The 27345-nt window shown below is 40.7% G+C and overlaps 1 protein-coding gene across 1 annotated transcript in view; it reads right to left on the reverse strand.

Moving 5' to 3' along the window:
- Positions 1 to 27345, reverse strand: part of sorcs3 (sortilin related VPS10 domain containing receptor 3) — a 376202-nt gene that overhangs the window by 28272 nt on the left and 320585 nt on the right. The window contains exons 17-22 of the mRNA XM_039826137.1: positions 26699 to 26812; positions 24983 to 25154; positions 13927 to 14113; positions 5847 to 5980; positions 4592 to 4715; positions 2415 to 2527 (exon numbers count right to left, since the gene is read on the reverse strand). Of these exons, the coding sequence (XP_039682071.1) occupies positions 2415 to 2527; positions 4592 to 4715; positions 5847 to 5980; positions 13927 to 14113; positions 24983 to 25154; positions 26699 to 26812 (844 nt within the window). The remainder of the gene's footprint in view (positions 1 to 2414; positions 2528 to 4591; positions 4716 to 5846; positions 5981 to 13926; positions 14114 to 24982; positions 25155 to 26698; positions 26813 to 27345) is intronic.

A 27345-nucleotide genomic window follows, 5' to 3' on the forward strand; every position in this document is an offset into this window, starting at 1 on the left:
CAAGATTGGGAATGATTGAGATTTCAGAGACTTACAACTTTCAGACAGGTTGCTCACATCACATTTACTTCGTCTCTCTCAGTTGGAGGCTGCGCAATAACGCTCAGCGCTCATCGCTTTCACTGGTCTCCGTCCAGAGACACGGGATCTTATATACTGTCTATGGTGTCAACCCGCAGTGATTAAAACAGCAGCTGGGTGAAGGAATTTGTCCACCTATAGCTAGCGATAGCGGTGCGGCACCCCCTCACAGCCCGACTCATAAAATATACAGCTAATACCACAGCCTGTAAGGGGGGGTAAAATGCGTGCCAGACCGGTGGCTTTTTGCCAGAAATGTATTCGCTGCAGAAGGGGGCGATACTGTGGCATTGAGTGACAGACGGAGGGTTGCAAATAAACAGCTACAGAGTTTACGTTGCTACAGACGCAGGATTCCAACCGTTGAGACGGAACAGACCATTTTCTTAATTGGAAGCAATACTATTTAAATCAATATTTTGTGTGAAATTATTGATTTATTTGGTAAGTAGCCGTGTAATAAGCGGGTACAACCCCTTCAGGCTGATTCCTGATCACCCTGTCGGGGTTGTGTTTGCTCTAACAACCGCCTCGCTCTACATTATCCCTTAGTGAACTGTGACTCAGGACATTCCGGTTTACATGTCAATCTCTGTGATTAGTGAAGTACACAAGCCTTTAATAGCTTGAGAATGCATCAATAACCTCGGTGATTAATTCAAGAGATTTATAACCTAAGTCGAGTGAGTTCAAACATAAACAAAACCAGTGTGCCTACAGGGTTGTTAACATTGATTCAGTCTAAATAATTTAGCAGAAACATGTTACCTCTAGTCTAGATGGAGAAATATATTCCTGATAAGAACAAGTATAAGGAAAAACTAAAACTCTTATTTTACTTTACGAGGCATCACAGTCAATCGGCTGTGGGAAATGGAAATCAATCGGCTCAAAAGCATGGACCTGAGTCTGGGTTATCCAGGTTATTCACGAGATCCTCTTCACCTATTTAAATATTCCTTCTAAAGCGCCCACCTGCAGCTCTCATGCTCAATATGTTGGTAAGATGGCCACAAGCAAATGCTGTCCGCTATTCATGAGCTGTGAATGGGAAGATGAGTAGCACTTAATGATGGGTGAGCTTCCCACACACGCTGAGAGCACTTGAACCCCTCCTACGTTCAAGTAGTCGAACACACGCGCAGACACACACATCAGACACGGTGACAGGTATCGTCACTCATACGCAGGTCCATACCAAGCACCCATGCTTGAAGTTCTGAGATCATTGACTCATGGAAAAATACTTTATGAGGACCAAATCTTGTTTTCCCATCAATCTCACGGAAGCTGCCGGTTGGGAATTTTTTCTCGTTTTGTCTCTCTTTGCCAGACCTTCCTCCAAAGTGACGTGGAGGAGGGTCTGGTTAATCCACACGGCATTCCTGGATGGGAGAAAAACGTGCTCTGGTTTATTGGTATTTCTTTAAACCAGTCACAATCGACTTGGGCTGCAATAAGCCCCGGACAGAGCTTAAGAACATATCACAAAAGGCTGAGGCATATCGCGAAAGACAGATTTTTTGTGTTAGATGAAAGAAAATATCAGTAGAAAACTACACTTTAAATTGCAACTGTTGGGCGCCTGGGTAGCTCACCTGGTAGAGCAGGCACCCATATACAGAGGCTCAGTCCTCAACACTGTGGTCATTCTTTTTTTTTAGTGGTGCCATTTATATTCAATTCAATGTTCAATTGGTTGAATTAAAGAATGTTGAAAATGATTTCCTCTCATTTGTTTTAAATTCAACAAGCAGTTTGTTGTACTTAAGCAGAATACTGAAAGCAGCAGAACTGCAGAACTGAGTACACTTTAATATCTGTTTATTTATTGCGAGTAATATATATAATATAAATCATATTTTCCTCATATCACGCAGCCCTAATTTCATGTTGATTTTAGAATGCTTTCTCTGTGCCATGTTTGTGTTGTGAAGCAACAGATTGTAGCACTGTGCCCAAGACAAATTTCCCCTCTGGGACAATAAAGTGTATTTTATCTATCTATTCTATCTAATGTATTTTGACCCTTTTGTAGTTTGCTTTTGTGGTGTTGTGATAATCTGGTATAACAGGAGATGGAAGCGTAATCGAAATATCTAAAAGAAGCGCCGTCACACCTGTCTGATGATGAATCCCAAGGGGGCCGAGGGCATTCTCTTGTTGCACCAATGAGTATTGGGCAGCAGAGATAATTGGGGTATAGGAAATAATTGAGAAATTGTAGGGTGAGAAAGAGAATCAAAGATAAAAAAAAGGAAAGGAGGTGAAGACAGACAGAAGGATGGACGGAAGAGAAAGAGGGAAGGACAGAATAAATGAAAATCACTCACTTGGAGCAGAGCCTTCTTAATTACCCTCCCCACATCCTGTCTCCACTCGGGTATGTCGGGGTTGAAGTCGTCCAGATTAGGGGAGAAAGATAAAAGTAGCGATTTGAAGAATTCTGTCGAGGAGAGTCGAGGGAGAATCAGCCATTAGTTCACTCGGATCCGAGGGCATTATTCTCAGGGAGCTGCGCCAACTGTCATTTTGCTCAAGTTGAGTTTCAGGTAGTTAACACTTGATGAAAAGAAGAGGGTTTCTCATATCCCCTGCACTTCCCTTTGGCTAAATGTACCAGATGCACTCCTAGATAATTAGAAAATGTCACAGCTTTATGCCAAGCCATCCGCTGGTAATAAATCATTGTATTTCACAGATACTTGCTGCCGGATTACTTCCTTTTCAATGAAGACATATTCTTTAGAGGTTCTAACAGTAATGAGATTTATTTTACTGAAGTAGGAGCCGTTTTCTTTTAAAAAACATTTTACACACGGCAGTCAGAACATGACAGTACAAGTATCTTACTAATAGTATGTATTCTGAAATATTTAACTGCTGTCCATTTCCGATCATCACAGTTGTTGTCGTCTTTCCCATCCACCACCCCACCCTGCCTCCTTACACGGCATTTCGGTCTTTCATACTACTCGCTACTACCCTGGAAAGTTCTTGCGAGAGCACAATTTGAATTTGCTCAGCAAGTCACTCTTTCAGTAAAGATGCTCATTAACTGCCCTTGTAGCCGAGCTGCACCAATCACATGTGTGTAAATCTGATATTTTTTTTTTATCGTCACCCGTGTATTGTTGTGATTGGTCGTAGTGTTATCCAATTGCGTGCAGTGAGATTTTCAAATGCATGCTTGGTGCCGCCCCTCAAGTTGGGCCATTTTCATTACTCATTGCCAGACCCTTAATCTTTCGGATTTGGGTCTGGATTTCCAGGCTATTGTATCCTTCGCAGCACCAGGATTCCCAGCATTCATTTCAGCATTCAATCAGAAGCACAGGCAAACACAAACGCTAACAACATATATATATATATATATATATATATATGTATACAGTACATATATATACATACATACAGTACATATATGTGTATATATATGTAATTTCTTTTTTTACAATTTTCGTCTGCTATTTCATTATTAAATTCAATTTAGGTGAGAAATTAACTGTGTAGATGTCGAATATAGGTGTGTGTTATGAAAAGCTAGATATGTGGCCGACCAGTCCTCCTCAAAGAGCCTGCTGTGAGCTGACTGGAGCTCTGGGTCTCAGAGACAAGAGATGTTCACACGTACATGAGTGTTTATTATTTTTTGACCAAATTGTAAAATCCAAAGAACAACTTCTGGCTGTATTTCGGTGCTGTAGTTAACGTTTTCATCACTTTCATCATTTTCATCAAGGTTGCTAGGCGACAGGAGCTCTGCAGACCAGACAGTCTCATTTCAGAGACCGCTCGGTTCAGCCTGCGTGGGCCGAGGTAGACTTTGAAGGCTGCAGCCCCTGAACTGGGACATAGCTTACGTCTTCTTACAGCGCCGTGGTCGCGCTGCTGATCTGCCCGGTGCGTTCCATACAGAAGCTGAACGGTGATTTTTGCGTCGTATCTGACCAAGCCTCAGTATTTTACGAGGTGGGAGTGAGAACTGGTTGGTCTTTCAGACTAGTGAAAAGAAAACATTTACTTTACTACACTTTGTCTACTCTACTTATCTACGTGTCTGTAGATTTCTTCTAAATTCACCAAAAGTTAGCATTAGATGCCTCATTTGAATATTTAAACTTAAAAATTTCAGACTGGGGAAGTTTCATGTTCATTTTTGTTAGTTGAGTAATAAAAAGAGATATATCTAAAATCCCCTCTGTAAAAAACTTTGACTCTAATATGTCAAAAAAAATTTTTAACCTGGCTTTATCCAATTTCAGATTTCTCTTCTGGAAATGTATGCAAATTAGCACTTATTTAACAAGATAATGCTTGATTTGCATTTTTAAACATAACATTTCAGAAAACTTGATATACGTGATATAAAACAATCTTTGTCTTAATGTTAGTAATCAACTAGGGAAGCTTCATGGTGATATCTGTTATCCCAGTCATTCACCTGCAGTGAATGTGACCCTTAAAAAAGCAGTTAGCTCCAGGACACAATCAGAAAACAAATACTGACCTTTGACTGCTATGGTCTTGGTGTCCTGCAGTATGGTATTGGCTGCAGCCACTTGGACTGTGATGGTGTGCATTCCGTCCATGGAGAAGGTGTGTGAAATACTCCCGTCCAATGTTATCACGGGCTGTAATTGCAAAAAGGTACAAAATAATGTCATGCTTCTCAATCACGTGGACCGTGCTTTATTCACCAGAGATTTTAGGTTATCTTGCCTTCATCAGGTTGACTCCGGTTTCCTTATATGCAGTCTATCCATCAGGGGTGTGACTTATAGATTATCAAAATTGGATTTGTTTGAGAGTAACATGAAGTTTGGTTAATGTAGGGGAATGTTAAGGTCAACTGTAGATCTACTGGAAAATGAGCTGGGTTATCCATAAGTATTAATATAGTATTAATATTTTCCCTATTTTCCTATGTTTTTGTGTCTAAGTGACTGATGGGAACAACAATCTTTGACATTGGTCCAGTATTAAGCGAGGTCGCTGCAGTCGGCAGCGGAGAAACAAGCTACAATGTAGTTAATAGGACAATTGTCCAGCTTATATTTACCTTCACTAAAGTGCTTGTTTTGCCGCTGACAGACTCAGATTAATATTCTAAGTGTCTTTCAACATTATGGAAAGGATTTCTAAGGAGGTCGACCTTTCTGTTAAAGAGTAAGATCCTTTTTCTAAACATCCGCGAAATTGTGTTCGCTAAACCCACCAGACTCAGTTTTTGCATTGTAAAATACACTTCAGTCAAAGTCGACGGAAAACAAAATAAAACTATGAAAAGCCGTTTTGGGTCGTCTTTCCACTTTTCCAACCATCACAACTCGAGGCAAAATAGCCTTGGGAAAGAACTTGTTTTGGTGCAACATGTGCACGTAGGGAGGCGAGCTCTGGATTAAAATGGCTCTCAAATGTGTGATGAGAATAAAAAAAAAAATAAATATAAATATAATTTAATTCTAAATATAATAATTTTCGGTTCTAGCTCGGATGATGTTTCCCGAATCGACAGGAGTTTAGAATGCCAACACAAAGAAACTGGAAGATGAGGGACATCCGGCGATATAGACTACTTTGCTCCAGACTGAAATATGAAAATTTCAGTCAATTACCAGGTGTAATTACGTGACAATAATGGCTTTTATACAGTATATACATTTCAATTGCACAGATAAAAGCCAACATACAGCAAAAAATAACAATATGCAGGCAAAAGAAACTGAAATGTGTATTAATAAGCCTTGTCCTGGAAGAATTACCTCAGTATTGTTGCCTAGCCACCAGAAGTAAGTAACGGTCCGTGGGTGGCTGGGTAAGACCACTGCTGTGATGTTCACCTCCTTGTTCTTTATGACTACGAAGGGAGCGAGAAGCTGGACGTGCTCCACTGGACCTGAGAAAGAAACAGCACAGAGGAGCTGATATTAGGCATGGCTACTCCTAATGAGGCTCACTTCAGAGTGGGCTTGTCATTCAAATAAGAAAAAGCTGGTAAATCCCAATCACATGGGGTGAACTGTTCCAGGGAGAGGAAATACTCCAAACACCATCACTTTTATATGACAGGTTAGTGTGCTCAGGTTTCCTCCCACAAATGATAAATAGTCCAAAGGTGTGAATGTGAGTGTGACTGTGTTTTTCTGTGTGTTAGCTCTGTGATAAACTGGTGACTTGTCCAGGATTTTGCCTAGTGCATTCTGGGATAGGGTCCACCCCATACCCTGAACAGAATAAGTGAATAATGGTAAATGTATTGAACTTATATAGTACCTTTCTACCTTACGCTGGGTTTCCAAAGGCATACTCTATATCAGTGTTGAGCAGCGGATTCCAAGTGGAATTGTGTCACCACAACAAGGCGAAGACGGTGTACTCATAAGGAATACCAACTGCCTGGGCACCCTTCTGCCAAGCTAGCAGTTTTCTATTAACACCCGTGATTCATATAACATATCACATAAAGTATAGTAAAATCACTTATTATGTTGATTAACTGTTTCTCCATTTTCCTACTTTTTTTTTTTATTTGTGCTGAATTTTAAATATAGTGTGTGTGTGTGTGTGTGTGTGTGTATACATGGGATAAAAATATTGGAGTCTCATTCGCGGGTCTGCCCTCTTGACTCGGAGTCAACTTTTGGGGAGCGGGCATAGCAGTGAACACACGGAAGCTATTGCCCTCCTCAGAGGACATTTTCATACCACTGTTCTCATTGGAAATGAATTGAATCGAATCAAAGCTATCTGTGAGAACCAATCGTTAAAGGAAAAAGTGCTTTACAATTGGCCTCTTATTCTACCATTCACACATACACACACACACACACACACACACACACACACACACACACACACACACGCGCAAACACACACACACACACACACACACACACACACACACACACACACACACACACACACACACACACACACATCACAAGCAGCTTAGAGTTCAGTGACTTGCACAAGGACACTTCAACATGTGGACAAAAATGTGGCTTTGTTTAAATAATGAAAAAGTAATCATGTCCTAGCCTGATAATCGAAGTGAACTTCTATTTCATTTTCCTTCATTGATTCAGCCTGACATTATGTTCAGGTAAACATGTTCAAATGGTTACCACACACTGACTCTGATAACTAACCTCAGGCCTCAACACCAGCAGCTGTTCTCATAGAGACTAGGCACAGTAACTTCACAGCAACAGGTCAACATGTCAGGTACCAGAACATATACCTATTCATAGACAGTATGTACAAATGACAGATGGCTTTAACCATAAAACCTCTATCACAGTGAATAGCAATTCAATATGATGGATATGTGCCGTATGGATATTCTGTGATATTCTATGTATCTTTTTAATATTTTCTTCTCTTTTCATGCAACCTACGACTGCATTTCAGTCAGTGAAGTCATGGAAATGGATTATTGTATGGCTGTAGAACATGTACTGTGTCGATATTTGACGTTTAGGGTCTGGCCATATCACTCCCCACAAGGAACCTCCATGATAGCCTCAACCCTGGGGGAACACAGACTCTACTATACTGTGTTCCCTCGGTCTGAGGTGCCAAGTGAAATGTCTAATATTAAAGGGGAACTCCGATTTTATACATACAAGTCTTTTTACAGTTCATGAGGAGTGCTGCTGCAAAGGCTATGTGGAATTTTTTTAATTTTGTGTCGCCAGAGGGAGCTGTGAAATCTAATAAATGTCTTCAAGTGATGTCACTAGAGTCAGCGCCGTTTGGGTCTGAAGAATACGTTAAAAATAAAATAAAATAAATTCTGGGGGTGTGAAAACAAGCCAGCTTACCAGACCTCTGTAGCCCATGACATTAGCCGTAAAACACCCAAATCTCCGACTGCACTGTCGGTGGTCAAGTTGCATTGTGGTTAATGTACGCATCAAGCTTTTTTTGTCGCTACTGTTTACATTCCTCCAGATGCAAATAAAAAAAAAGCACTAGGGGAACGCACTACCGTTGTTATTTAGTTTTCTTGGGTAGTATTAAAGGGACTACAACTGCATTATGTTGTGCACACCTGTGTTGTACAATGGCAATAAATAAACCTTGAGCCGTGTGGATCTCATTAACATATCTCGCCATTTTTGTGGGCACTTTTCTGTCATCATTGCTCATGCAAGTAGCTAGTTAGCAAACAAGCTCTTTTGAGAGATGAGGTTGACTTTATAAAGGGCCGTCCACACAACAAAAAACTATAAAATATACTATAAATATATAGTTTTAAAAATCGTTCTATGGGTGCCTGGGTAAGCTCACCTGGTAGAGCGCATGCCTAGAGGTTCACTCCTTGACGCAGCGGTCGCGGGTTCCACTCCGACCTGCGGCCCTTTGCTGCATGTCATTCCCCCTCTCTTTCCCCTTTTGTGTCTTCAGCTGTCCTATATAAATAATGACCTTAAAAAAAATTTTCTATTCAAGTGGATGGTGGAGTCCACATCACAGCTACAACAACGACAGCGGCAAACAATATCGTTGGCATCACTTTCAGAGCGGTTTGATGAACGATAGAAACACTGACAGCCAATCAGCATCCATCTGACCTTACAGGATATCACGTTCAAACTCTATGTAATAATACATTTAAGTTTTGCAGATATGTTCAGTATGAACATGTTGAGCCTTTGCAGTTATGGTCATTAAAAAACCTTTTTCTCATTATGTTGATAAAAATGGTAGCCTGGGAAATACCGCATTTCTTTTCAAACTTGTTTTCTGTGGCAATTTAGTAGTATACGAACGTCAATCTTTGGAGACATCAGAGTCATTCCAGTCTATCCTGACTAATTATTTGCTGACACATTTGATTTATAGTCTCGCCAAACAGCAAATTCATCTCCGGAAACTGATCACTAAAGATCTGGCTTGAGTGATTAAAAATGACAGACGATCAAATGTTTTTCTGACATTGTCAAGTGGTGATGTTAGGTTAAAAGGTCCTTGTAGGTCTGTAACTATGGTGACGGCGACTAAAAATAGTCCCATTCTAACACTGAAAATATGTTGACGCCATCATGTATTTTTGACATGATACCTTCTGGGTAATGCTGCCAACCTCCCCACTAAGAAGCTAATAGGAGCTGACAGGGTCTAGGTTGCTTTACACTAATCTCAGGGATAAGGGTCCCTGCCACGGACAGATGTAATACACTACTTTCCTTCGAAAAACTCCAACGAAAGGTTTTTGTAGTGCTGTGGTCTGGGTTGTTCCTCTCGCCAAGGCTTCTGTTAGCTCTCATCCTCTTTAACCAGAACTAATCTTTATCCCCACTTTAAGATGCTCAGTTTGTGTGTGTGTGTGTGTGTGTGTGTGTGTGTGTGTGTGTGTGTGTGTGTGTGCGCGCATATGAGGGAGAGAGTCATTTGGTATTAAATATGCTCAGCCGAGAAATCATTGTAGTAGTTTTTGGCATATCCCCAGCTAGAATTATTGCCGTTAGAAATGCATAAATACAGAACACACTGGCTGCCACATGACGATGGCAAGAGGTTAAATTAAAATGGATTGAACCAATCGATGAAAGAGCAACTAACAAGACAAAGAGACGATTCAAAACATACTGAAAGGATCTTGTATAATTTGAAGACTTCAAATAATACACTATTTTATTGCCGTCTGACACTGGAAAGCCTGACGCTTCTAGAATTGTTTTTATGTGCGCTGTTGTGTTTTAATCTGCTCCACTTTAGAATAAGCCATTGTTCTGCTGTAGTAGCCTCAGATAACAGGCAATTAGTCGCAGTGGCCTTACAGGCCCACTTCTCAGTCTCTGCCCACAGTGAAACCTTGCATAAGCAAGTTTGTTATGACCTTTCTCCCAAAAGTTGTCTTGTGTTTATCACAGCTGTTATATTACATAATCCTGTGTATAGTGCAGTTCACTTCGAATGGGTTTAGCATGGATCAACAGTGTGGCTGTCGTTCAGTGGAACATATTTTAGCACCTGGAGCTAGGCATATAACAACATATACAAATGAAAATACATTGCAGCTTTAAGTTTAATGTTTCTTTTTATTATGAACCATTGGGGGCACCTTTTTCAGTTCTGAGGAGGGGTGTGACCATTTTACAGTGCCTTGCGAAAGTATTCGGCCCCCTTGAACTTTTCGACCTTTTGCCACATTTCAGGCCTCAAACATAAAGATATAAAACTGTAATTTTTTGTGAAGAATCAACAACAAGTGGGACACAATCATGAAGTGGAACGAAATTTATTGGATATTTCAAACCTTTTAAACAAATAAAAAACTGAAATATTGGGCGTGCAAAATTATTCAGCCCCCTTAAGTTAATACTTTGTAGCGCCACCTTTTGCTGCGATTACAGCTGTAAGTCGCTTGGGGTATGTCTATCAGTTTTGCACATCGAGAGACTGACATTTTTGCCCATTCCTCCTTGCAAAACAGCTCAAGCTCAGTGAGGTTGGATGGAGAGCGTTTGTGAACAGCAGTTTTCAGTTCTTTCCACAGATTCTCGATTGGATTCAGGTCTGGACTTTGACTTGGCCATTCTAACACCTGGATAGGTTTATTTGTGAACCATTCCATTGTAGATTTTGCTTTATGTTTTGGATCATTGTCTTGTTGGAAGACAAATCTCCGTCCCACTCTCAGGTCTTTTGCAGACTCCATCAGGTTTTCTTCCAGAATGGTCCTGTATTTGGCTCCATCCATCTTCCCATCAATTTTAACCATCTTCCCTGTCCCTGCTGAAGAAAAGCAGGCCCAAACCATGATGCTGCCACCACCATGTTTGACAGTGGGGATGGTGTGTTCAGGGTGATGAGCTGTGTTGCTTTTACGCCAAACATAACGTTTTGCATTGTTGCCAAAAAGTTCGATTTTGGTTTCATCTGACCACAGCACCTTCTTCCACATGTTTGGTGTGTCTCCCAGGTGGCTTTTGGCAAACTTTAAACGACACTTTTTATGGATATCTTTAAGAAATGGCTTTCTTCTTGCCACTCTTCCATAAAGGCCAGATTTGTGCAGTATACGACTGATTGTTGTCCTATGGACAGAGTCTCCCACCTCAGCTGTAGATCTCTGCAGTTCATCCAGAGTGATCATGGGCCTCTTGGCTGCATCTCTGATCAGTCTTCTCATTGTATGAGCTGAAAGTTTAGAGGGACGGCCGGGTCTTCGTAGATTTGTAGTGGTCTGATACTCCTTCCATTTCAATATTATCGCTTGCACAGTGCTCCTTGGGATGTTTAAAGCTTGGGAAATCTTTTTGTATCCAAATCCGGCTTTAAACTTCTCCACAACAGTATCTCGGACCTGCCTGGTGTGTTCCTTGTTCTTCATGATGCTCTCTGCGCTTTACACGGACCTCTGAGACTATCACAGAGCAGGTGCATTTATACGGAGACTTGATTACACACAGCTGGATTCTATTTATCATCATTAGTCATTTAGGTCAACATTGGATCCTTCAGAGATCCTCACTGAACTTCTGGAGAGAGTTTGCTGCACTGAAAGTAAAGGGGCTGAATAATTTTGCACGCCCACTTTTTCAGTTTTTTATTTGTTAAAAAAGTTTGAAATAGCCAATGAATTTCGTTCCACTTCATAATTGGGACCCACTTGTTGTTGATTCTTCACAAAAAATTACAGTTTTATATCTTTATGTTTGAGGCCTGAAATGTGGCAAAAGGTCGAAACGTTCAAGGGGGCCGAATACTTTCGCAAGGCACTGTAAGACGAGGTGAGAACATTTCTCTTTGTTTAACTTCATTAATAGTAAAGTTAGGTGACTGCAGACTGCCGTTTAAAAAGCCGTGTGTTTGCATTTTGTCCGTTGCCGTTTTGGAGCTGGAAATGACCATATTTGGACAAAAGGGCGGAGGTGGGGAGGATGACGAGTCCAAGCCAGTGTTGTGTATGGTTTCAGCCGGCTAACATAAATCATCCAACGGAGTTTTGCGGTAAATGCTGACCTCCGGTTACCGGCGCCGTCCATCTGCATGTACTGCAGTACACAGAGCTGGTTAAAAATCAGCAGGCTCTCCTTAAAATACAAGCTAATGCTAGCACTGGCTAGCAAAACAAGACATTTTTGGCGACCAAATGTTTCAATTCAACTTTGATGACGTGAAAACACAGTGAGAAGGTCAAAGGTTACAAAAACATGGACAAAACGCCAAAAAAGCCAGTGGCACCGTGCGTACATATTTTTACATGATTTTGAAAGGTTGGGAAACCCGGATGAGCGGAACGAGTCTGTCATCTCCCATCTCCAATCATTACATGCATTGTACATGAATGGTCTGGTGACGTTATCTCTGCTGTTGTTGTTACCGGGGCTGTTGAGTGAGAGCGCTGTTTACAGCCAGACATTGTGACATTGTGTTTTAATAAAGCGGTTATTGCGAGAACTTTACTCTTGTCTCCGACTAATAGTGGAACATTAAAGTAAGCACAAGTGTATACAGGACTGTGAATAAATGGATCACAGAATCCAAAGTTATACAGCGCACTGGACATTTATTTTTAGCCCAGAAAACACGTTTGAAACAAATTCAACCATTCGCCCCTCAGTGGCTTATTTAGATATAGTTTTGTTGAAAATGCAATCCAATGGATAGTCTGTGAGACAACAATTGGCAGTGGAATCAGGATCCTTGGTGAATTGTGGTCACCACTACGTACGTTCTTGCCTCTGTTTTGGTAGTTGTCATCGTCCGCTTTGCGTTTACCTGGCAGTCCTTTCACAAACTTGCCCCCCCGTAATAACTCCAGGCCCCACCTACGGGGCGTGTCCCCCAGTTTGGGAACCACTGAGCTGCTGTATGAGAGCTGCAGTGGCTGGTATTTGAAAATAGTGCTCTGGGCTACTCAGAGGTTTATGGTGGTGTTGTATCAGTAACGTTGTGCAAAAGAGAGTTGTGTATCAATCTCTCGCTTGCTTGCTGAGTAAACTGCATAGCGTGTGTGTGGGAATGTACCAACAAGCAGGCGGGCGGGCGGGCGGTTCTTGTGCGTACTATGAAAAAGAATCCTGCCAGCGCTACTGCAAACTGCATACAGTCCCAACAACCTTCACCAGTAAGGAAGAGTAGCCTTAGCCTGTATGTAGCCTGAGAGGCAATTCCCAGGGCAAAGCGGTCAGACAGCACTTGCTGCTGCTTGTCACTGCTTTAAAGGCAGGCTTGGTAACATTTTCCAATTTACCCTTTTTTGTATATAATTTGAAATGGTCTTTACACCCCCACAGCAATAAATAACTTCTGGGCTCTGAAAAAAGGAGCCAATAAGATGTCATCTGTAGCTACTGTAATCCTGTAAAAACGCCCACCAATCACTGCCTCGCGGCCCGCTTGGTAAGAACCAATGAGATGCCTCCTTGCCCCGCTGCCCCGAGTACGAGCCTGAGCTCAATGCGCGTCGTAGCCGCATTGCTAACAGTAGTCATGTCTGTTTTCAACATTCGTTATGATAATATTAGGCGTTTGCTCACCGGTGAATGAGACATGAAGTAAAACTGCGGTCCTTTCTCCGCTCTGCTCTGAAGCAGCGAGGCAGCGGTGCTCGTGCACGTCTGTGTGTGGGGCGAGGTCAGGGGGAGGGGTTAGACGGAGCCCCGACAAGACGCTACTTTCAAATCTTGTTGTCTTTTCAACATTACCAAACCTGCCTTTAAAGCTCAGGTATTCACTGAAAGCGACTCAGACAGATTTTATCAGCTCTTCACTCATCCGGCCAATGCCGAAACAATAAAAGTGAGGCGACAGAGGCTAATGTTTCAATAAAATAAAAATAAAAACATGAAAACCAACAAGATTTGAACCTGAAACAGCAGCACTTACATGTGACATGCAGGAAGAGAGTTGTGGTGTCAGAACCCAGCGTGTTGTCCGCCAACGCTGTGACACGGAATATTCCGGCAGACTTGTACACGTGTTTGATCCCCTCCTCGGTCCAGCTCAGGTTGGAGTAGGACACGGCTGTGCCATCGCCGAAATCCAGCTGGATGTTGGTGCGCATAGAGTCACCCTGAAACACAGCACAGCAGGGCCAAATTCAGATGCAGATAAACACTATGATATGCTTTTGTCCAGATTTGATTCTTTCATGGGTGCTGATTTGATCTGTATTGCGATTTTCATTTATTGCGATTCGATAGTATTGATTATTGTGATTTTCTTTTCCTTCTTTAACAAAACAAAAGTTGAATAACCCACTTCTAGAGACAATATATGATAAGACAGTTCTAAAAACGTCAGTCTGACATTTATTACATTTGTAAAGAAGAACATAACATGGATATTCTGCTTTCACTCTGTTTTGCTGGAAACAAATATGATGTAGTCGCCGTCAGCACCGTACCAAAAATATTGATTCTAGGGAAAAGAATTAATTTTAAAAATCGTTGCAAAAAAACTTACAATACCAGCTGGCCAGGACTGAGACCTTGCAGAGGCTTCACGTTTTACCCAAAATACACGATGAAGTCATTTTTGGCTTGTGCTCTGGTTTATTGCCATTTCTTTAAACCAATCACAATCGTCATGGGTGGTGCTAAGCGCCGGACGGAGCCACGGTGCCTCTGCAAAATAGTCTCAGGAAGGAACTTGTTTTGGTGGAACATGTGGACGTTCAAGTTTTAGTCGTGCAACAGAAAACTCCGATTGGACAGATAGTCTAGCTAGCTGTCTGGATTTACCCTGCAGAGATCTGAGGAGCAGTTAACCATAGTCCTCACAAATCCACCGGAGGTTAGAACGCCGACACAGAGACAGAGGAAGGGGACGCACATCCGGCGGAATTTCCGGCAGCACCGGAGCAATCCCGGAAGTGGAACGTGGTGGATATAGATTATCATCAGAGCAAAATTCATGAAGCTCTTGGTTAAAGTCATAAAGGGTGAGCAGCTGATTTTAATTTTTTTTTTAACAAAGTTTTTATTGATTTTTCATTGCAATTACAACTTTTAACAATTTTCTCTCTTAACCTCTGTTGTACTTTAACAGCGAAGGTCTGAGACCAAAATGTTGTATTTTTCTTAATAAATTATTGCTTGCGTAATTGGCAGTGTGCGGGATTTTCTCTAAAAAAATGTACTACTAATCTACTTTTGATCATATCCTACGCACCTGCCTGACAAAAGAGGTGTGCAAAAAAGCTTTCCTACGTAACAGCTAAAAAACGAAACGCCATGATACGCACAAATACATAGACAAACAAGAATTGCACCTCTGCTGTCTCAGTCCTTTCCCATTCTGGGGTTCACCACTTATTGAATTTTACATTATATAATTTAACATTTTAAATTGTTAAATTTAAAATGTTTAATTCTCTCCCCTCTGTAGAAGCTCCCCTAAGTCTTTTTTTTAGAAATAAACTGGTCAAATGGCTTCCAGAGTTTCTCATACACTGCCAATTTGTGCACCAAGTGCCTCGATTTTCTTCCCGATGAGAGCTATAGTCCTTTTTGCCTGTAGTATAGCCAAATCAATACCTTTATATTCTTGGGGTTTCAGATTCAGATTTGTCTGACACAGGTGTAGAAAAATCATCTTCAGCCCAGTTCAGACCAAAGATTCACTACGAGATGAGTTGAAACGTGCAACTTCTTGCAACAAGCTTGTCTGCAGCGTTCTGAAACCTTCCAGTTCACACCAATGAGACGAGACGGTGTATCATCTCCATAGCAACGACTCTTTGTACTTCCATTCTAACTTCCAACTTTTAGGCTTTTGTGTAGCTGGATATATTATTTGTTTCGTCTAAATATGAATGTGGATAACATTAGTGATATTGAGATGCATGCTACAGTTGCATTTCTTGTTCTAACGCCGCTGGGCGCTCTCTTTCTTCAGTCTCTCTCTAGCTCGCTTGACCATAAAACGTTACCGTGCTTTTGGGCGTTCGTTGAGGCTTTGTCTAAAACTCATTTTGACCAGCTGTTTGTAACATAAAAACAAAATGTATTATGGATAATTTTATTTCTATAGTTTATAGCTGACTTTACCAGCTGACTTCTCTATTGGCTGTTGAAACAGGAGACGTCTCTTACGTTCTAAAACCAGCCTCTGCGACTTGAAAAGCTGAGTCGCAGCTAAACCATCAGCTGGTTTGAGTCGAGCTGAAATGGGCCGGTTCAGACCGCTGAAACTGTTCCCTGCGACGTTCTACGGTTTTGTCTCGTTGCGAATCTTTGGTCTGAACAGCTCGATGGTGTTTTTTGCTCCCAACTGCTCCTTCCAGGCAGTGCTACGACAGCTGCCTTCAAGGCACCTAACCCTAACCTTAACCTTAGGCAGCGCTGCCTGGAAGGCACCGTTGGGGGCAAAAAACACAGATAAACATCTGAACTTGGCTTTAAGGTCAAGTGGAATGTTCACAGATAAGATGAAAATGGTTTTATTGATACCCCCCTCCAGAATGTTTTAACTTTGTCACACTCATAGACACAGTGCATACATGTTCCTTTAGCCTCATTGCATTTCAAACAAAGGTTGGGTATATTACTGTTGTTGAGCAGCTAATTTTACAGTTATACAGTTAATAAAATAGATGTAGTAGAACACTGTAATTTAAACCAATCCCTTTCAGGTGGAGACTCCAACAGAAGAATGTAACACAACGGACAGTCAGGTGAGAGATTTGCCAATAAGACTGAACTGGCGGCGATGGATCACTCAGTTTTGACTATAATTCCAAAGTTGAAAAAATATAAATGAAAGCCATGCCATGCATATAGTCCAGCACATCTATGCACACACACACAACATTCACATGTTTAACACATGTGAGAAGTGAATAAATGTAGTTTTCTAGTCAATCAGTATGATTCTGTATTTAAAGGACACGCTGGCACTCTTTGCAAATATGTGTTCATTTTCATTTCTATATAATTATAGTCCTTAGATATAACATAGTTAGGTAATCAAAATTATTTTAATTATTCCTTATTCAGACTGAAAGTACTTATGTCTTATGCAGGAAACAATTTGTTTCATAAAACAGGCGTTGATGCTCTTTGTTTAGCAGAAATTAAGCAAATACTGATTTGCAAAACAAGCAGTTTAGTAAACATTTATAAATAAAATTGGGCAAAATCCTGCAACTTTGTAGGAGGAGTCCTTGTAGACAGCTGTTGTGTTTAGAAGTAAATCCATGAGTAAAATAAGTATTACAGTCAGCTTTGATTTATAATGATCTGGCTGCTTGTCAGTCAGTTTGCTGTGTCTGGAAATGTTTTCTATTACTTTATTCATGTTAAGATTAGAGACTGTGTCCCACGAAAAACGCTCCCATACGTCGTTTTTTCAAGCAGAAGAAGAAAATACGACACGTGTGGCGCCTGGGGGGCGCTCACCTGGTAGAGCGTGCGCCCCATGTACAGAGGCTCAGTCCTTGTCACAGCGGCCGTGGGTTCTGTTGCGACGCACGGCCCTTTGCTGCATGTCATCCTCCCACTCTCTCCCACTTTCCTGCTCTAATCTGTCATATAAATAGTCATATAAATAAAGGCAATAATAGCCCAAACAATTTTTTAAAGAAATTACTCATATTTACGTTTCTAGTGGCGGTGCCCTCTAGTGGCCGTAGTAGTTATGATGGAGGCAAAGCGAAAAGTACAAAATAAGTATAAAAACAGGTTCCTCATAAGGAGGCAGGTCAGGGTGGTGGATGGGTCAAACACCCAGGAGACCGGGGTTCGGGTACCATTTGAAAATAAAAGTGAACTTCAAATTTTTTTTACTTTATGAACGTCATGTTCAGCATCACGTTTGTAACCAGAAGTGAAGTAACATCTGATTTTAACCCAAACCACTGTCTTTTTCTTAACTTAAAGGTCCCATGACATGGTGCTCTTTGGATACTTTACCTTAGTGGTCCCCTAATACTGTATCTGAAGTCTCTTTTATATAGACCTTAGTGGTCCCCTAATACTGTATCTGAAGTCTCTTTTATATAGACCTTAGTGGTCCCCTAATACTGTATCTGAAGTCTCTTTTATATAGACCTTAGTGGTCCCCTAATACTGTATCTGAAGTCTCTTTTATATAGACCTTAGTGGTACCCTAATACTGTATCTGAAGTCTCTTTTATATAGACCTTAGTGGTCCCCTAATACTGTATCTGAAGTCTCTTTTATATAGACCTTAGTGGTACCCTAATACTGTATCTGAAGTCTCTTTTATACATCGCCTTAGTGGTCCCCTAATACTGTATCTGAAGTCTCTTTTATATAGACCTTAGTGGTACCCTAATACTGTATCTGAAGTCTCTTTTATATAGGCCTTAGTGGTCCCCTAATACTGTATCTGAAGTCTCTTTTATATAGGCCTTAGTGGTCCCCTAATACTGTATCTGAAGTCTCTTTTATATAGACCTTAGTGGTCCCCTAATACTGTATCTGAAGTCTCTTTTATATAGACCTTAGTGGTCCCCTAATACTGTATCTGAAGTCTCTTTTATATAGACCTTAGTGGTCCCCTAATACTGTATCTGAAGTCTCTTTTATATAGACCTTAGTGGTCCCCTAATACTGTATCTGAAGTCTCTTTCCCATAATTCAGCCATGGTGCAGAATTCCAGCCACTAGAGCCAGTCCCACAATGAGCTTTCCTTAGGATGTGCCATTTCTGTGTCTGTAGCTATTGAGGAGGAGAAAGGGGGGGCAAGGTGGAGAGTGGGGGTGTGGCCTTGACCAACTGCCACTTTGCTCGTTTGAAAGCCATGATGTCTCTCTCTCATGGGTGGGCCAAGATTCCTGATCGGCCCATCTGAGCTTTCATTTTCTCAAAGGCAGAGCAGGATACCCAGGGTTTACACCTATCACCATTTCTAGCCACTGGGGGACCATAGGCAGGCTGGGGGAATGCATATTAATGTAAAAAAAAAAACTCATAAAGTGAAATCTTCATGCCATGGGACCTTTAACTAAGTAGTTTTTGTGCCTAAACATACAACGTTGATGGCATGTTTAAACCCTAACCCTAAGTGTTCAAAACCTAAACAAGTTTATGGTTTCTGTGTCAGAAAGAGGTAGAGAGAGAATTTTGAAAGTGTGTCAGTAAGAGTGTGCATCTGTGTTTAGGCAGCCCACCCCTCCATGTTTGACTTTGCATGGTGTGTGGGTCTTCAGCTGGCTGCACCGGTTCCTCTGGGAATCACATCTGGCACTATCTGAGGATCAGCACACACATCAGTGTTGGTAGCCCAGCTGCTACAGCGACCAAATCTGCGCTCATCCCCCCCAGGCCTGTGAAGGCAAATTCCCAGCCTCCCCTTGGCACATTGTAGCGCAGTGCTATTGGGATCTTCATTTGTAACACCGCATTTGCATGCGGGCTTCGCCAAAACGCACAATAAAACCAAAACAAATACACCTATTGTTCATTTTCTCTCTCCTGCTCTTTTGCTCCTTCCATCCCTCACTACCTGAGTTCCTTTCTTTGTGTGCTTCCAAGTGTGCAGTAACAGGGGGGGGTGGGGGGGGGTTGGTTGACACTTTTGGGGATATTTCATGTCACTCTGCCTGGAAAATGATAGCTTTGATAAGTGTCTGGTGAGAATAGAGAACAGCTAAGAACAGGGCCTGACACTGCAGCCATTGTTCAGAGCTGTAATGAGCTGGCATGCAAACAAGACTCCGTCTTGGTGGCGCCAGTGTCACTCAGCTCTTCTCCGTGTCTGCTGTCCATTCTGTGTTCACGTTTGCTCTCTAAATCAGCCACAATGGGATTCACTTATCTGCATGAGACTGATGCTGACCAGTCTCTCTAAATGTCACTCTTTGTGTGCGCATATCTCCCAGGGCTGAGCAGATCCAAAAGCAACATGGCTGGAGCCTTGGGGCTGGGACATCGGTGTTGGTTCGCAATGAAAGCACTGTTGTAAGGGCCGTAAAGGGTTGGGTACACACAAGGCCAGCATTTGTTCAGGTGCGTGTCGAACCTGAAATCACAATATCATATGTGATGGGTAACAAAAGACACGGCAGCTGTGAATAGGTCTGCAAAGTAATTTGGGTTATTTAGACAAAGCATGAGTTTGGGTTGTTTCCCTGCACTGAAGGTTAATGTATGCACTGTAGCATTTAGCTAACTGCAAGATTAGAAATAATCTATTCTTTCTATCAAGAGCTTTTCATGACATGTTCCATGGGCAAACAAAAAAAACTAACAATATTTATGAACAAGAATAAAAATGCTTTGAATGAAATGCATTTATTTAAAGCTGCACTAATTCATATCTTTTTAAATATATATATATATATATATATATATATATATATATATATATATATATATATATATATATATATATATATATTTTTTTTTTACAAAGATTAAAATTACATTGTATAATGTGAAATGTGTAACCAGCCCCTCAGCCCTAAGGAGCCTTTTAGCCTCTTTAGGTCAGTGTTTTGGAGTATACTGTTCAATTTTAATATTCAAATTGAGTTTGCACATTTTGTTCAGAATTTAAGGTATAATGTGTTACTAACTAAACTAAACTGTCATACATGTGTGAGTTGGGAAATGGCTGTTAGAAAAAAACTTCCTTTTATTTAAAACTCAAACAATAAATTACAATATTTTTTTATGAATTCAAATCTTTCTGGGAAGAAATGTTTGTTATACTACAGGTGCAGGGCTCAATTTTTCGTTTTGTCTAAGAACTGAAAATTGTATATAAATATCAAACTAATTAAAATATAAATATCAAACTAATTCAAGTAAATACATAGTGTACAGTGATGGAGGACTTGAGTCCTGGACAACTAATGTAGCTTTAATATAACATTTTGACACATTCTTGATTTCCATCAAAGATTAGTATATATCCTTGACGTTCCACTTCCGGGATTGCTAAATGTAAATGTAAATCCAGACAGCTAGCTAGACTATCTGTCTAATCTGAGTTTTCTCTTGCACGACTATTTTACAGCGGCTCTGTGCGGAGCTTAGCGCCGCCCTAGATGATTGTGATTGGTTTAAAGAAATGCCAATAAACCAGAGCATGTTTTTCCTCCCATCCTGTAATGCTGTGTGGACTAACCAGACCTACCTCCGGTCCGCAGCGTGTGGATGGTCTGGCAAAGCGAGACTAATCAAAGATTAACTGGACTATCTTTGTTTTTTTTTACCTGGATTTTTTAATTGGAATGCTTACAAAAAAAAAAAGATATTCACTGTTTGTGCCTTTACCTCCATGTTTCTCTTATTAACTAACTCTTGGGAACAAGTCATGGCAAGTCTCTCTAATATTATGGCAACACAGAGTTTGAAAATGAGCTCTGCGGTTAATATTTTAGGTTGGAATCCTCAGTGGTTGTGCCTGTCATGTTCGATCACAATGTTCGTTTGCAGAAGATTTCATCTAGCTTCTCCACTGGGGCAGAAATAAGTTTCACAAAAAGATGAACATGGGCAAGAACAACTGTAGAACATTTTCTCCCAAATGTGACTAGAGTGTTAAACAGAGATGTGGCTGGTAAAAATTCAAACTGACAAAACTATTGTTAGGCAGCTCACAGGGAGATTATATTATGTGTGTGTCTTCTGAACTTCTACCCCATTTGGTGATTCTTGAACTGGGGGAACACAAATGGGAAGAGGGGACGGGAACTCAAAACTTTATTAAGCTGAACACTGTGACCAAAATAACAATGGACTGCATTGCAGCGCTTTACTAGCCTTAGTGACCACTCAAAGCGCTTTACAATACAAGCCAGCATTCACCCATTCACACATTCATTCATACGCTGACGGCAGGTGTCCCCTGCTCATCAGGAAGGGTTAGCCCTACGCTCACATGCCGATGGCACAGCCATCCGGAGCAATTTGGGGTTCAGAAAATTCAATTCAATAGTTAGAAATACATTCTTTGAAGTTTTCATACCTTATGGGGACAATTAAAAATCTGTTATAAAACCTAAAATAACTGCAGAAGAAAAGCCTCCTGAATTGTTCTGTGGAATTCAAAATAATGTCTCTTTTTATGACAGTACAAAAAAAATGAAGTGTGCTCTCACTAGTGTCCACTCTCCAACTAAAGCACTGAGCTGGCAAAGCTTTAATTAGTTAAGCAGTGCCAGCAAAAGTGAAGCCAAATCTGATTCATGACAACACTGAACCAAGAGGGAAGTCAGTGCTCAGTCTGTGTCACCATCTGATCTGAACTGTTGTATTTCTTGATTTATAAATGAACCAGTCAGAGAAACCAGACTGTTTTTGTCTGATTTTGCAAGCCTCCTAAGAGAGAAGAGTTTCTGGGCATTTTCCATGAGCCACAGGTGCACGGTTCCTTTCAGTCAGTTTGTTGACATGCAGTTATTTGTATAATGTCATCGTGCAGTTATGTGAATTTTAAAAAGAACACGAGCTCATGCATTTCAGACATGCCATTCAAATATTGCTATATTCCTATATAAATTATCTTTCTATCAACACACTCATATAACACTGCACACTGTAAACAACAAACCATTTTAACTGGCAGAGAGAAAATACTGTATAGTGAATATGCAAGTGTCTCAAATCCCCTGTGTTCTTTGATGCCAAATATGGAACGGCAGTTAAATTCTTCATGAATTGTTTGAGATTTGGTTGATGTCATTTAGGCACAAGCCAATCATTTCTCTGCAACTGACTTTTAGTGAAAAGTCAGTGGCTTTTACAAAGGCCATCTGTAGCTGTAATTATTGTGTTGCATAACCGGTTTCTCAACCAATACAAATCCAGTTCTAAGCAGGAAATCTTGATCTTATCATATCCCAAAACGTGGCCATTTTTTTCTTCCTTTTTTTTTTTAAATGTGGATGTGCATCACAGAGTCTTCTGCGCATTAAATATTAAAGGGCATTTGCTCTCCCCAAGAAATACAGCCATTGGAGGCTTCATGAATATAAATTAAACTTTGAATTAATCTTCAGAATTTCTCAAACAGCGTTGATGCCACAATGATTCTTTACCCCACCCTTCTCTTTTGTCACATCGTTCTGCTACCCAACATCCTCCATCACCCCCCTTCCCTTTCAGACAATCCCCCCTCTTAATTAAAAAAAAACAGGCCTTGATTCATCAACTCATCATACAGTAATACGACAACTGGGCCTGAACAAGACCCTGAGGGACATGCACTTACCTTGAGCTGTTGCAGTGACAGAAAAACACTTCTGTTGCTAATGCTTCAAAGCCTGCAGTTAATATCAATGGACCATATTTTTTTCGGAAAAACGTGAGGCAGTTTCCTAGTGACCAGGAAGCCTGGCAGGCCTACCTCTGAACAAAGTGCCTCTTAACGTACTAACTCTCAGGTGAGGTCTTTTACTTCTGCCTCTGGCTCAGAACTCTTGCACTGCATGGGTGATTTGAAGGCATTTGACTCTATTAAACTTTAGAGTGTTTAGAAAGAGGTTACTTTCCTAGAAATCATGCTTCATGGTTCTGTAAACTATTTCCTCAATGTTTAATAGACAAAGTAATACACCTTTAAACTCACTTCCATGCAGCACCTTTTGTCTCATTTCTTGCTTTGCAGTAACAAACACTTTTATTTTATGTGCCTTTTAAACATATATGTATTTTTGATGTAAACACTGAATGAAAAGACACACACATTTAGCAATGTGTTTAAATAATTGGTAACAATTCTGATGTTGTTGAGCAGCAATAACTTTTAGGACATACAATTGTATATATCTATATCTATACATTCAACCAGTGATTTAACAGGGTTTATGAATCGAGGGGACAAGGATAGGTACAACTGTGTGTCACAAGCGTAATTACGATAACATATGCAGTGTTTCTAGACACTGGGAACAAGTACAAACTGAACAACAGTGGATCCAGAATTGAGCCAAGAGAGATGCCACAAATGATGTTGACTTTCCCTGACAGAAATATTCCAAAGAGACAGAAATGGTGTCTCTCTAGATCAGATGTGAACACAGCAAATACTGATGTCTGACTGGTTGAGTTCTGTTTAAAAGAATATGAATATTTGAGCCTTTCCCCTTATGAAGGAATACATACATTTAAAAAAATAAGGTTTAAAGACTACTGCTAAAAACACTATCTGTACTGTCATGTGAATTGATCAATTATTGTGATGAACCCTCAGAGAATCATTACCTGACTCTGCAGATCCCCTCAACTCTACGGAGCATTTTAGCTTCCTTCAGATCATTGTTTTAAGTTATACAATCCGCAACTTGTGCTTGTACTACTGTTTGGTTCAGTCTCATAGCTCTCATCAACCTTATATCCAGACGTGGCAGCTGTTTTTAGCAGAGAGGGATGGCATCTGTTTTCAGCAGAAAGCATTGTAAAATCAACTGTACACTGCCTGCGTAGCACCAAACAGCAGACAGACAAAGTTAGCAACAAGCTGGTGAGCATACAGAGGCAAGACAAGTTTATTTCTATGGCACTTTTCAACAACAAGGCAATTCAAAGTGTTGTTGGTGATGGTGGAGACCAAAACAGAGCTAAAAATAGAGTGAATATTGTAATTTATATTGATTAGGCTAATTAATTTATTAGTCATATTAATCAATTCCAATGTACTTTGTCTGCTGGTTGAAAACGTAGAATGTTTTATTTGATTTGATTTATTTAATTGTAAGAGAGTGCCTTACACATGATAAAAGGACATCAAATACAATCGAGGATAAAAAAACAAAGTCCAAGACTTATTTCCATTGTGGTCCTCAACACACATCAGGACAATACAAGATACTCAATGACATAACATAAAAACATTTTAGAACATTGTTTTTAAAAAATCAATTAATGCAGCTTTTAGTTAAAATCAACTGAATTAATCTTTGCCTGAGGGAAATGGAAAGGGTATTCAGCTAGACTAGTGAAGGAGCCATGTTACTTGTGTTCTCACCTCATCTAGATGAACCAGGAAGGTGACGTTGCTGCCCAGGTTGGCGGTGAGTTTGCCGTCTTTGGTTGTCAGCAAGAGTCCTTTAGGAGGCCTGTTGGGGCACTGCTGCTTTCTGGCCGTGTACATTTCTTTAACTCCTTTAGTGCAGTTGTTCAACACCACTTTACGGTAACTATGGAAAGATCCAAAAAATGATATTTACTTCCTTTAACTTAATTCAAATTTATCATTTTCTAGTTTAATCTACTCAAGTCTACACATTTCAAAGTTTTTCAAATAAATCCCCCAGATGCTTCATGAGCTTGTGGTTTAGAAACAATGTTATTGAACTCAGTACAGCTGTTGTGCCTTCCAACTGAAAAAACTAGATGACATCTGACAACACAAGCTGTGTCAGAGGCTGAGACACCTTGAAAACTTAATCACAGGGCTACTGAATAAAAACGCTCCCACTGTGATTAAGCTTTGCAAGGTGTCTGTCCCTTTGGGGAGCCTCAAAACTAACACAGGAGACACATCTTGCTAGCAAAAGAGAGAAAATGGAATGAAAGTAAAGTCTTACACCACACAAAATATGTGTTTAGTACAGCGGCAACTTCAGGGCCTGAAAAGTCAAGCGATGCAGAATTCCCTTAATCCTGCATTCTATCTCATTTCCAGCAGGGGGCGACTCCACTGGCTAAAAAAAGAAGACCTTAACTTCTCACTTGATTTATTAACTCAATACACAATTTTAGTTAATGGTCTCATTTAAGTCTTCTTCAAAACAGCATGATGTTCATTTTGCAAATTATGGTTCAATTTATTTTCAAATTGATGATAAAGCAGGGGATGCTTTAGGGGCGTGGCTACACGCCGACCTGTCAATTAGGACAGAGGCCTTGCAATGCTGAACTTGTTTTTGGAGTGCTGTTCATGTTTTCATCTTAAACTCTGACACTCTTACTGTGTTTTCACTTCATCAAAGTTGAGTGGAACATTTTGGTCGCCTAGAAATGTCTTGTTCAGTGGTTGATAGCACCTTGTCAACCAAAGCTAGCTAACTAGTTAGTATTAGCTGGTAATTTAAGGGAACGTCTGCCGATTTTCTGTACAGATGTACATGCAGATGAATGGCACTAGAATCTGGAGGTCTGCGTTTACCCACCGGCAAAGCTCTGCTGGATGACTTGTGTCATAAGGGTTGAAAATCAGTGACTTTCCCTCTTTAGCGTTTATCTTAGTGCAGCGCCATTGAAACCATAGAAACACTGGCATGGTCTTGTCATCCTTCACCCTTTTGTCCAAATATGGTCACTTTGGGCTTTAAAGTACAGAGATGGCAATGGACAAACTCCCGGCTTCAAAATGGCAGTCCACAAACCAATGGGTGACGTCACTGATGCAACATCCATTTATTTTTACAGTCTATACTTTAGTATTAAGAACTTATTATCACAAGTGTCTAAACCTTCAAGGTGCACCGCAGTGGTAGTAATTTGAACATTCGGGATGTGCTAGTAAATCTGGATATTGAAATAAGTTCACTTGAGTTGAGTGATCACAAAGCAAACAGCACAGCACATCATACAGTTTTGCACTGCTAATCATATTAAATCTGGTATCTGCTCTAAAGCCCTGCTTGAGCATCCAAGAGACAGCCTCCAAAACAGACACATTTATGCAAAGAAAATATTCCCATGAATGTATGTTAAACATAAATCACACAGTCCTCACCCTGTGCTGTTGAGGTAGTTTTGACCCTGGCTGCAGCTTCTGGAGACAGTGGAGGGGTTGAACCAGAAGGCAGGCCGACAGTTCCCGTCGCCGCGCCGCTCATATCCATAATCACTGTTGGACAACAAAGCACATCCAAACGGCACCTGATCAATATCAGCATGTGAGAAGGGACATTTCCAGTGTGTTCCACAGCCACGTCTTATCTATCTCGTTATAACTGGTGACCAGGGGCCTGTCTGGCACAGAGATGCACCAACATTATTATGTATTGATATATTGAAGTGTGCAGTGTGAAGAAGTCTGAATAGAAACACACCGTGGAGGGGGGGGGGGGTGTTAACATACACAGGGCTAATGAACTCTTACTTTCCTGCTAGCGTTTCCAATCAGAACATGATTTACATCTAACAAAGCAACGTAAGCAAGTGTCCATTCTAATAATGGTCATGGCATTGATTTATCAATTAATCACCAAGCCAGAACAAATAAACAAAACCAAAAAGCCATTGGCTGACTGGTCTACTTTGACTCTGTGATTACCACAGTGTGAACTATTCATTAACAAGCTGTCAAGGCAGATTGGTTGCACAGGTGTATGGCTTCCGAGGTAAAAGGTTAGTCTGGGAACTTTGGAATGAAACAAA

The sequence above is a fragment of the Perca fluviatilis genome, chromosome 1 (genome assembly GCF_010015445.1).
Source record: "Perca fluviatilis chromosome 1, GENO_Pfluv_1.0, whole genome shotgun sequence".
NCBI classification, from domain to species: Eukaryota; Metazoa; Chordata; class Actinopteri; order Perciformes; family Percidae; genus Perca; species Perca fluviatilis.